Source organism: Brachyistius frenatus, unplaced genomic scaffold (assembly GCF_029030835.1).
Source record: "Brachyistius frenatus isolate BFR_SWC_R1_liver_20210118 unplaced genomic scaffold, ASM2903083v1 Contig_148, whole genome shotgun sequence".
In the NCBI taxonomy this organism is placed as follows: domain Eukaryota; kingdom Metazoa; phylum Chordata; class Actinopteri; family Embiotocidae; genus Brachyistius; species Brachyistius frenatus.
Window position 1 is genome coordinate 800,866 of NW_027210747.1, and position 11,723 is coordinate 812,588.

Here is an 11,723-nt window from a genome sequence, read left to right on the forward strand (position 1 = left end):
TTTGGTTCTACAGCCCACAGCTTTAATGGTTTGGGTCACTCGCATCCCTCGTCAACCTATAGCTTCCAGCACCACCTAATGTAAGACAAAATTGGTGGAGACCAAAACGGAGTTAAATGTTTCAAAACGCTCTGATGAATGCTGATGGTTCTCAGTTTTTTTTTATAATGTGCAGTTACTACTAGACCAAATCAGGGACTCATAAGTAACTCATGTTTAAGTTCACAGTTTTACAGCTAAAGACACACTGATGAAACCTTTTAGACTTAATCTAAACATGTTAATGCCACTAAAGAAAAAAATGATAGATAAAACCACAACTCCTGACAGTTTTGCTTGTTATGATTTGCTTTGCCTTCCACGCACGAGTACAACTTCCACATAGTTCCTGTCCTTGGTTCTGGTTATATTTCCCCTCCTAACTCTGTAGTTTGGATTTTTTATTACGCTTTTATTATTTAGCCTCATACAAACCCAAGAGGAAATTCAGGCCTGAAGTGGACGGCGTTTTCATTCCCCGGATAGTGCTCGGTGTAATTTCATTCTAAGCACGAAAAGTCTGGAAAGGCACATGATGCGAGGAGAAAATATAACCGATGACTGAGTGAGAGGACTGAAAGGGGAAAGGCTCAAAGAGAAGGCAGGAAGCTGCAGCGGAATTTCCACACCCTGATGTGGGTGGACGCCTCCTGCTCAAAGAACAGAGAGGGCACATTCTCCCCTCTTTTCCCTCTTTTCTCTCTTTTTCTTCTCTGCTCTCCCTCCCCTCCCAACTTTCTCTCTTTGCTCGGACAATAGAGGCCAAGATGAAACAATGCTAAAAGGGAAAGGCCGGGGGTTTGTACAGCAGCTGTAGGGGGCTGGTCCCTGCAGCCTCTTTTCCTGGGAGGGAGACTTTTGAGAAGGGAAGATGTATAGAAAATCAGCAAGGACGAGGGGGGCTGTTTAACAGGATGACATAAGACTGTAATAAGAGGTGCAGGGTGGAAAGGGGGGAGCTAACGTTGACGGTGCCACAGACACAGTCATGTTTTTGTGGGACCCATTTTTCTGCCTGACTGAGCCTGAAAGTGACCGTGCTGAGCCAGGGAAAGCAACTCGGGCTTTTTCTGTTGCACGCAGACACATGTTTGTACACAAAGAAGGAATTAAAGCTGCAGTCATCAATATTTTTTATATTAACAATGGATCAAATCACTACCTGTACTGTGAAAGGAGTCTCTGCAGTAGAGAATTATTAATCAATTCTGCAGTTCTTTCAGCTAATTTGTTTTGTTTTTATGGCCTGTATAACTTTTTGGTTTTGGTTCACCTTCGCCGTTCTCATCAACCTCCTTGTTTTGAGCCACAGCAGGTACATTTATTTTCAACAAACAAGCTGCTAATAAAGCCGCTGTACGCTACTAAACGGTGAACTGACAAAGTTAGTGACTTTTGTGAACGTGGTTGAACGTTTAACCGTTAAACAGGGCCAGAAGAGAGTAAATCTTGGACATGACTCGACATAACGGCCAATGGTGCTCCATGTCTGCTGAATGTGTAAATAGGAAACTGTTTTCTCACTTGTTTGACGAAAATCAAAGAGCTGTGACCAAAAGTGGCCAAAAGCAAATAATGTTATTCTTCCACCAGATGATTTTCACATTATTTTGGTGTTTGTATGCAGGATTTTAATAGCATCCAGGTTTCTCATCATCAGCATCACTGCATGCATAATGTGTCAAATATAAATCTGTCATTTCTGTCATTCGGATTTTGCTTTCTATTTACTTGTATTTCCCACTCCGCTGCATTTGACTTATTCCCTTATTACCAGTAAAATAAAAATCACAAAAGTGACAAAAAAAAGAAACACCGCAAATGTTTCAAAGCTGACAGTTTCCGAGATTTTCATTGCTTTGTTTTGATATATTTATTATCACAGCTTTTCTCTTATTGACTACCTGCTGCTTTTTAGATTTGTGGAGACGCTTCCACAGATAGCAGGTGTTCAGATGGATCAGCTGTTTTATTATGTCATAGGATCCCAGTTTCTATCTGAGTACAGAGCAGTTTTGTAAAAGGCAGTTTAAAGGCTTAAACAGGTTTTTGAAGGATATTATATTTAAAACATCACCAGGTTTTGTTTTTTTATAATAACATATTTCTGTGTGTGTGTGTGTGTGTGTGTGTGTGTGTGTGTGTGTGTGTGTGTGTGTGTGTGTGTGTGTGTGTGTGTGTGTGTGTGTGTGTGTGTGTGTGTGTTGGGGGAAAGATGTTGGGGGAATGACTGCGGAAAATAGATCCAGGGTAAGAGAGAAAAAAAAAAAAGGCAGGAGAGGATGTGATGACCTAAAACTGCCTCGGCTGCCTTTTTGGGCAAGAATGGAAAGATCGGATCACAAATGTGACAGCCATTTTACAGTTGCCTACACACGACACTGTCACGACAACCACGGCTCCCTTTTACTGCAAGCTACATTTAACTTGAACACAACTTAATGCAGAAAACATAAATCCGATTTAAGTTTATATTGTGTCTTAAAAGGCGTTGAACCACGAGCTGGACAGTCTTGGGAGCTCGTGTAGCCAAACCTTATTCCCAAAAAGGTTATTTTAAATTCTTGTAAACAAAGTTTCTCAGAATCAGGCTGAATTACAATCTAGACAAAGAGCAAGTGGATACGTAAGACATGTGTGATGATTTCAGACAGTGTGGGATGAGAAGATTTCTATCCAAATGCTTCTAAAGGGAAATTCAAAGTGGAAAATTGGAGGTTAAAGGAGGATAAAATACTTCAGCGGTCTTGAAAAGGATTACGATGCACCTTGCATTTCTGTGCCAGATTGGTAGATGTTTCTTGTTCTTGTTTCTTGTGTTGTTGTCAGTGTAGACAACGTGACACAGGTGGTAGTTTCCAGCAGCTAAGGTGAAATGTCATGGTTAGCATTTCTCAGCTTTCTAAACCAGCTGTAAACAATCCGATATCAGCTTATATGATATCAGTCACTACTGATAATGTTGAAATAAATAACTCAAATAGAAGAATGTAATGTGATAATAATGCAATAAACTTTACTTATATAGCTGTCTAAAAAAAAAACTAAAAAAAAACTGAAGCTAGTTTACAGTATTAAAAACAAACAAATAAAGACTTTGTACATTTACTCAAGTACCGTATTTAATTACAAATCTGATGCATTTTCATTTTACTTAAGTATTTTATTTTGACACTACTTCAAGTTCACAACATTTCCAAGGGAAATATGTCACGTGCTACTCTGATAATATTGCATGTTAAGCCTATAAAGTGCGAGGTATTGTAATGCAGTAAGTTGAGCCACATGAAAGTATATAAAATGAGTAGAATTAGCTGTACTTTAGTTGGCTACAATATTAAGATGGTCCTTAAATGTTAACGTATCAATAACAATCCAATATCATAACAGATGAGAATGTAACACGGACTGAGCCCTTTTTACCTTTTACTTTTCTTGTCACAAGTAGCCGTTAGAAGATGGGTACACGGTGGTCGTAAAGGGGTGGACATGGTCAGCGACAATACTCGGGTAGACTGCGGTGTTTAAGTGGCCCCGTGTGAGCAGGACTGAGTCATGCTTTCATGTTGTTGTCGCCTTATTATGACCCCCCCCTGAATGGCGAGAATCCAGACTCACGAGACCAGGACATAAATTTCCAGTCTTCCATTGTCCGGTTGCGGTGAGCCTTTGTCCTCTGTAGCCTCGGTGTCCTGTACGTAGCCGACAGAAGTGACACCAGGTGTGTTCGCCTGCTGCTGCAGCCCGTCGGCGTCAAGGTTTGACGTGTTGGGCGTTCAGAAATGCGAGTAAGGTGTGGTTGCTGAGTTCCTGTTGCCTTTCTGTCTATCAGCACGAACCAGTCGGGCCATTACTCTCTCACCTCCGCTGCCAACAAGGCATTTGTGTTTTTTTCTTTTTCAGAACATGCTGTAAACATTAGAGATGGTTGTGAGTGGAAAATCTCAGTCGTTCCACAGTTTGTGAAATACTCAAAACCAGCCCGTCTGGCCCCAACAAAGTCCCCAGAAAGACGAGTGCTTCTTTGACTTTTGGATTAAAGTGTGTTTGGATGAGCAGTTTCCAGGTAGATGGACAAGGTCCCGTCTTTGAAATATAAGATGCAGTAAACAGAATTGAACAGATTTGATGTCTGTCTGAGCTGCTGCCGTCTTCAAGGATTTCAATAATGTGGGTTTACAGAAGGAGACAGTGCCCCCGGACGATTTGATAGGATTTGTGCTGTTGACACTTCGGTCTGATGAAATTGGATGAAATTTGAAGACCCACGTGTGTCATGAAGTAAATTTGGTTCCATTTTCTGCAAATGGTCCACAGGGTCACAACTTGGATAGATTTGTTTGGTTTGAGGAGAAGTAAAGCTTAAAAAAAAACAACTGCTGCTGTATTCAATTTTCAAAATGATTATAGCCTATCTAATAAAATGTATTTCTTTTGAATTAAAATGTAGAGTTACAAACACAGACATCAGAGCCTCTGAAATGCATTAAAATAACTTTTTTTTTTTTCTTTTTTTTAAAGTAATACCTCAATCAGACAAGTTGTATTGACCACATTCAAAGTGCTCCACACCTTGAAGTAATGCAGGCGTGTGGCTCCCTCTTGTGGCACTGAAATGTCTTGCAGTTTGTTTGATGAGAGGGTCGGAAAAAACATGACTTAATGACCTTTTTAATGTTGCTTAATTTAGCTCCATGGTGTGGTGGATCCTGTGACAGCATTATCGCCACTGCAACACTCATGTGAGCTGTACTGATCTATAAATAACTCATCCAGAGGAGGTTTTTTTTTTTGTTGCAGAGGTCAGTCCTAAATACAATGTTTAATACATAATAGTCTTACAGTTAATCGTACATTTCCTGGCTTTCACATTTCGGATGCACCATTGGTTTTTATGAGCGATCTCCGCCGGCGGTATTTCAATTTCACGTGACGGGAGCGAGCGTCGTATCACGTGTGCGCGTTCACGGGGAACTGCGGGATTTAAAGGGACTGCGGGATTTAAAGGGGCCGCGAGAGCTGGTGGAGCAGGGGCGGTCTCTCTCGGTCGTCACTTCATCCAACATCCAGGTTTATCCTTTTGCCTGAGTCGGCACCGCGGCAGATCTGAGCGACCGGCTGCAGTCCTTTCTTCACACAACCGGGAGGACAACAAGGGCACTTTTTTTTTTTTTTTTTTAGCCTGTCGGCATGGGGAACCTGGGCCTCTTCACCGGGTAACACGATATGACAACGTTGCTTTGAAATTCCTTGCGTGTGACCTGCTTTGCATTAGGAATAAAAAAAAAAAAAAAAAATTTAAAAATACACGTAGGCTTAATGGTTTGCGGTGTCCTCATGAGACCCGGTAATGTATTGAAATATCTCCACCTTTCAGTGCGACGGGTGAAAGTGACGCATTAAAGCGCCTCACAGGTCCGCTCCATTCTGAATTTTCCACCGAATACACGCACAAGAATATTGAAGAAATCAGTACTTCCATTTTGTCAGTATGCAGCCTGCAGCCTGCGTGAACACCTGTAAAGTACACAAAACAAAAATCGAGTTAAATGAAGACATTAAATGATGACAAAGACCGAGATCAGAAAGTCTAAAGTTAATACAACTAGGACACGGTAGTGCAATAGTAAAACATACAGTATAGAATTATATATATATATATATATATATATTTTTTTTTTTTTGCAATGCCTAAAATAGAAGATGCTCTCATCTAAGCACCCTTTCCTGCAGGAAACCTTTGTGCGAGGTTGGAAGAGAGTTGGCATTTGGTTCAGAGACCCTACAGGTTTTTAGCCATTTATTTTCTTGTAACATGAATTAAAAAAACAACAACTTTTCTTTTGTAAAGTGTAGTAGAAAGAGAGAGTTAATTTCAGAAATGGGGTTTCCTAGAAATGTATAATAAGAATCCGTTTGATTCTTCAGAGAACCCGCAATGCAATACTCTTTACGGATACAATGACTGTCGCCAACAGTAAACATGACTCGTAGAAAAATAACTGCAATATCCATTCTTTAATGGGTCTCGGGAGGACGTCTTCAGTTACAAAAACAACGTCTCACAACTTTGATGTAATTTCACTTTTCTCTTGGGAATAATTCATTTTTAAAATCCGACTTGTCTTTTGTTTCAGTTTCTTCGGGGCTGCAAAAGCCACACCCACAAAAGTCAGCAGCGGGAAGTTTATATTCAAAACGATCAGCAATGGCATCATTTATTATTACACCCCGGTGTATCCTGCCAAAGACTCTCAAACCTCCGACTCGTCGCTTCCCCCCTCAGCCCTGCCGCCCGGCGACCCGTCTCCTGCAGAGGTTTCCTCCTCTCCACTGCTCTCGGTGTCGCCTTCGCACACACCCGTCTCCTCCCAAAACCAGCCATACTCTGCCTCCACTTCCCGTCCGCTCCTTCTTTTCTTTGCCTGCCTCGGCGCCCATCTGGGGGCAGTGGCCAAGTACAGGGACCTTTACCTGGACCGTGGCATGGATGTGCTCGTCATCCAGAGCAGCGTAATGCACTTTCTGTGGCCTCGATGGGGGCTCGACTACGGGCTGGAAATTTTGAATATTCTGGAGGAGCCTCCGTTCTCAGGGAGGCCGTTGCTGGTCCATGCCTCCTCCATCGGCGGCTACACTTTCACCCAGATACTCACCCACATTGCACAGGCACCAAATGCACATGCAGAGGTGGCCCGCAGGGTGATTGGGCAAATCTACGACAGCTTGGTGGTCGGCACACTGGAGGAAATGGCAATAGGTGAGTGAGAGTGATCCACGGTGGTCCAACTGGGGCTCAGGTTACCTTTGTGCTGAACATGCAAGTCAGATCTTTAAATAACTCACGGGCCAGCTGACCTACTGCTCCAGATTGTCAGTCCAGGAAAACTTCGTGGCAGCTCGTTTGTCAGCTGCCTCAGAACAACAAGCAGTCTTTACATTAATACAGTCACATTTACAGTTTAAAAAAAACAAAAACAAAAACAACATTTAAGACGTGTTGGTCTAAAAAAATGGCACAAAATAGTGTTCAAATTCTTACAGTTTATCTGATGTTCACAAAGGTAGTTTTATCTGACCAAATGCAGAACACAAACAAAATCACGCGAAAGTTATCAAGTATTCAGATTCTTCCACCGGAGGACGACCTGTCAGGGTCGTGGTTTTACCTCGCCTGTCTGTGAAAACCCTTGTGGTTAGTAAATACTAGAACAACTTGTTTCTGGGAAGAAAAAAAATGTATAGTAATTTGATTAAAAAAATTATTATGCATTTCAAATAATGAAGATAGCATTTTGACATATGGGGCCCCTCTTTCAGACAAACACTGCGGAGCAGGTCATAGAGGTTGAAGGTTATTGTCATTGATGTTTAATATAGTGGCGTTCTGGGGGCCCCTGTATGTCTGGGGCCCAATGGCAGCTGCCCACTTTGTCCATACAGTATTCCTAGACTGGCTGCTCTAAAGACATTTTTTTCTCTCTGCCCTTATTAACTACTGATGTTTAATATCCTGTACGGAGCTGCATTGTATGTATACTGTACACATGTAAATCTACTCCTGATCATAGAATACTAAACCTCCTCGTTGTTTTATAAAGTATATAAAAGCGTTATAAAGTAACTACCGAACCTTTTGTCGTTATTCAGGCCTCGGCAAGACTCTGGTGCCACGTTTAGAAGGCGTCGTCAAAACCACCGCCATGCTTTACTTCTGGCTTTTCAAAACCCACACGGCCGACTTCTACGAGAGAGGCGTTCAAGTGTTCCGCAACAACCCTGTCACTGTACCGGCCCTCTTCTTTTCCTGTGAGAACGACGCATTGTCTGACCCTGCTGCCTTGGAAAAAATGTGTGACTTCTGGGAGGAGAGGGGCATGTCCGTAGAGAGCAGGAGGTGGAAGGAGTCGATTCATGCGGCCCACATGCGATGCCACCCAGAAGAATACATCTCCACGCTGCAGCGTTTCTTGAACTCGATGCCTATTTCCTCCCTGAAAGCAAACAAATAAATTCTTGCAAAGAATGCATGATCTGTTATTATTTTAAAGAGAATGCATTGTGATTATTTTATCTTGTAGGCTGTGGAGTTATCAATAGTATTGTTTTGACAACTGCTTTTTTTTTTCTTCTCTCCTCTTAACGATGGTCTATTTCAGCAAAAGCTACGTTTAATATTATTGCGGCACCTTTGTGATGTTATGACTTCTCTGCACATGAATAAGTTTATTAACCAGTTTTGGGTTAATAAACTGGTTAAACTTACCAGAGTTCTGTTTTTTTTTTTTCACAATTTGTGAAATAAAACAAATACAAAATTGAGCTGAAATGTGAATTGCATTCTTTTCAACAGCACATCTATTATAATTATTTTTCTATTTATTTAAGCGGAAAACCGCTAAGGTTTATAGATTGTATATATCAGATTTACATCGTGAATGGTGGGATATTGTTTGTTTATGAGGGTGCAAAGGTCGGGCAGCAACAATTTTGAACAGACACGATGCGACACCATGATGTAGACCGGTCAGAACATAAAGGTGGAATTTAAAGCGAAGAACTCGAGAAACCGACAAATGACAACATCAACAATACAACTGAATACAATAATCTGTGAGAATTGAATTCCAAAGGAGCATTAGAAGCAACGCAAAAGCAGCACAGGATAGAACAGAAGCAGAAAAATAACATCACATTACACATACAATGACCCACTGAAAAAAAGGACTTTACAACAAAACAAAACAAATCTTTTTTTTTTTTTTTTTACCAAATCAAAACAAACAAAAAAACAACTTACAACTCACTTTATGGATTTTGGATGGTCCAAGATAAAATGAGTGTCCTCAAGATGAAAAAGATTACTTGGGGAATGTGAATTTGATTTGTTTTTATACATTTGGTTTACATGTGTTAATAAAGGCCTGGTTGTGTATCAACTTTATAGTTTTTTTTAAAGTTTCAATTTAAGTTTGTTAAAGAATGTGAATATTATAGCTTTAATTCAAATCTACTGTTTTAATTTCTTTGAGGAGCGTAGTTTTATGTGGCAGAAAGTTTAATTTTCAAAGAAAGATTTCTTTTCAAAGTAACACACCCATGGTAAAAATCAAATGTTCTCGTATAATTGAAGAAAACCACTTTGACACAACACATATTTACGAAAATATTTATTACACAGTTTATTATAAAAAAAAAGTCGAAATACTATATAATAATATTTTTCTTAACAAATCTTGCACACCCTAGAATGCTCCTGCTAAACTATTGCATTCCCATGCAAAAAGTTTAGCCTTACTTTGTAAGAAATTTAGTTAAAATTTGTATCTGCCAGCTGCAGCACAACCATGTCGGCTTACTACAGACACCCAACTCCTGAATCTTGCTAGTGTTAACCAATCGGAGGAAGCCTGTCTCCCTCAGTTTTCCCGCCGTGACCTCTGATGGAGTCTGCACCACATCAAAACACAATTTAAACTGTAAACTATTCTGGAAGAAACATTTCTTGTTATATCTATTTAGCTTTTTTTTTTTTTTTTTTTTTTGTATTAAAGATATTGAAATATACTTCCGGTTATAATCAGTATAACTCTTTTCTCTTCATTTCAAATATTTTTTAAACCTTTATAAAATCTTTGTAGTGTAAACAGTAAAATATATGCTTCAAAAGCCAGTTGCATTACATATAAAAATGCTCAAGTGTTGCAAATGAATGTAAAAACTTTTTGCAAGCTTTTTTTTTTTTTTTTAATCAGTGACAGAAGTCCATTGAAAATATGTGCGAAGACAAATAATAAACCATGACTGCACTGAGCTATTTGCGCAAATAAGCCTCTGTATATTTGCCTTTAATGACGAGACTTGGCATAGATGTGATTAGTGTGGATTTGTCAGCAGACCTTGAGTTTGTCGTTGTTGAGAAGAAGGTTCTCCAGGTAGCGCTGCACCTTCGTCAGCGTCAGGTAAAGGCCACTGTGGGGGAACACGTTGTCCCCGGTCTCTGCTCTTGGTCTGGCTTGGACGAGACAGTCCATTGTTAGGGCGAGGAAGCGCATCCTTCCCTCCAAGCTGGAGACGTCGGCTTGGATCTGGCTGAGAAGCTCCGTAAAAGGGCTCTGCAGTTCATTAGTCAAAAGTCCAAGGTCACGGCTGATGCCAGTTAGTCCCTCGATGGAAGGAGTGGTAACTTCTATCTGCTGAGCCGGCAGCTGAGGAAAAGTGCATCATGTTAGCTGTATATCAAGATGATGTGGGATGAATTATTCTTGAAGAAAGAAGCCTTTGGATGCTTTATTTTAAAAACATTTTTACATTACAACATACATGTTCTGGGAATTTTTTTTTCTGAAGTTAAACTTGTTCTTGGAAAGAAAAAAAAGAAAAAATTGGCAAACTATGTTTAACATAAGTATTGTGCATACCGTTGTCCTGAGTTTCTCAATGTGGATCAGGGTGATCTTAGCAATGTTTAATATGTTGTGTGTGGTACTTCTGATGGAGTCTCCCTTTGTGGGTAGACTTGTGCACTCAGGAGCTGCAATAAGGGAGACATAAAGAAGGGCCAAAAGGACGTGCATCCTAAAAAAAAAATTAAAAATACGTTATTAATTTATGAAAAGACAAACAAACGTACAAAAAAAATCTGCACAATTTCCAACAGCATTACCTTAAAGCTCTTGCATATATTTATAAAGGTATAATTCTTTGCTTAAGTATTTTCTGCTTGATTTTAAAAAGAAAAGTATAACCTGAATTATTTCTTCCTCTCGCCTAATTGTTTCTGTTAGTGTAAAATTTCATATCTCTTACCTGTGTTTTTGGACTTGTGGCTGTGCTCCTGTAACACTGAATGACAGAGATGACACATTTCTCTTAAATAGTCTGCCCTGAACTTGAGTCTGGGTCTATTTCCCTTCTCTCTCCTCCCCCGGCTCAAACCTGAGCCTGACCTTTGGGAGGTGGGGGCGGGGGTGGGTGGGTGGGTGGGGGGGACTTCTCAACATGCTTGGATTATGGAAGAAATTCACAGTAAATTCCAATAAAGAGACGGATCACACTGACTCAGAGTGGTGAAATACGGTATATCTAAATAATTGCTATTTTATGCACAGGTTGAATTTATTGCGACATTTTATGAGTAGGCCATCTGGAATTTGCCATCTTGTAATTCAAAGTGAAGCCTGCGAGTCATCTTTAGCAGTTCTCTCTGGATTCTCTTGTTATTTCTGAAACATACTTTAAATGAAGACTCTGGGAATCACAATATTTGAATTGTTGCTGTTGAAGGCGATGACCAAAAAAAAAAAAAAAAAATTGAAACATAATGGTTGTGCATTTTTTTTTGCATTTTCCTACCACGAAGCTTTTGACAGTTTGAGCGCGTGACTTGTGTTGTTATTGTGGGTGTGGAGGAGAGTACATTCTCCATTTTGCTGCGTACAGCAGGAATGTCTGTCTGTCTATCTTAAGTCGATGTTTCGCCTAATGTGAATTCCCTCTTTGTGCATGACAACAGGATCTCCAATCATACCAGTGACACCGTGACAGTAAAATCAAACTGCCTGTGCGCAGGCACCTTGAAATAATCCAGGTTGATCACCTCAGGCCTTCAACACACCCAGACAGGAAACATCCCAAAGCTCCTTCGGCCTATCCACAGAAAAAACTGTTTCAGGAATGTGTTT

General features: G+C 40.3%; 2 protein-coding genes across 2 annotated transcripts; one reads left to right on the forward strand and one right to left on the reverse strand.

The window, feature by feature from the left end:
- The first annotated feature begins 5,078 nt into the window (after window positions 1–5,078).
- LOC138631072 (transmembrane protein 53-like) lies at window positions 5,079–8,368 on the forward strand. The gene is made up of 3 exons (XM_069715799.1): window positions 5,079–5,255; window positions 6,177–6,799; window positions 7,690–8,368. Exons 1-3 carry the CDS (start codon window positions 5,230–5,232, stop codon window positions 8,049–8,051), a joined length of 1,011 nt encoding a protein of 336 aa, XP_069571900.1. The 5' UTR covers window positions 5,079–5,229; the 3' UTR covers window positions 8,052–8,368.
- A 1,561-nt stretch (window positions 8,369–9,929) lies between these two features.
- Window positions 9,930–10,616, reverse strand: LOC138631076 (leptin-B-like). Its single transcript, XM_069715803.1, has 2 exons — window positions 10,461–10,616; window positions 9,930–10,247 (listed from the first exon to the last, which is right to left on the reverse strand). The coding sequence occupies exons 1-2, from the start codon at window positions 10,614–10,616 to the stop codon at window positions 9,930–9,932; spliced, it is 474 nt and encodes a 157-aa protein (XP_069571904.1).
- Window positions 10,617–11,723: the final 1,107 nt, after the last annotated feature.

What these genes read in the sequence shown, in the direction of transcription:
- LOC138631072 (XM_069715799.1), top strand. Translation starts at nt 5,230, where the DNA reads ATGGGGAACCTGGGCCTCTTCACCGG. An exon ending in AACCTGGGCCTCTTCACCGG is followed by an intron (nt 5,256 to 6,176) that starts GTAACACGATAT and finishes CTTTTGTTTCAG; the next exon opens with TTTCTTCGGGGCTGCAAAAG. An exon ending in ACTGGAGGAAATGGCAATAG is followed by an intron (nt 6,800 to 7,689) that starts GTGAGTGAGAGT and finishes GTCGTTATTCAG; the next exon opens with GCCTCGGCAAGACTCTGGTG.
- LOC138631076 (XM_069715803.1), bottom strand. Translation starts at nt 10,616, where the DNA reads ATGCACGTCCTTTTGGCCCTTCTTTATGTCTCCCTTATTGCAGCTCCT. An exon ending in TTGAGAAACTCAGGACAACG is followed by an intron (nt 10,248 to 10,460) that starts GTATGCACAATA and finishes ACTTTTCCTCAG; the next exon opens with CTGCCGGCTCAGCAGATAGA.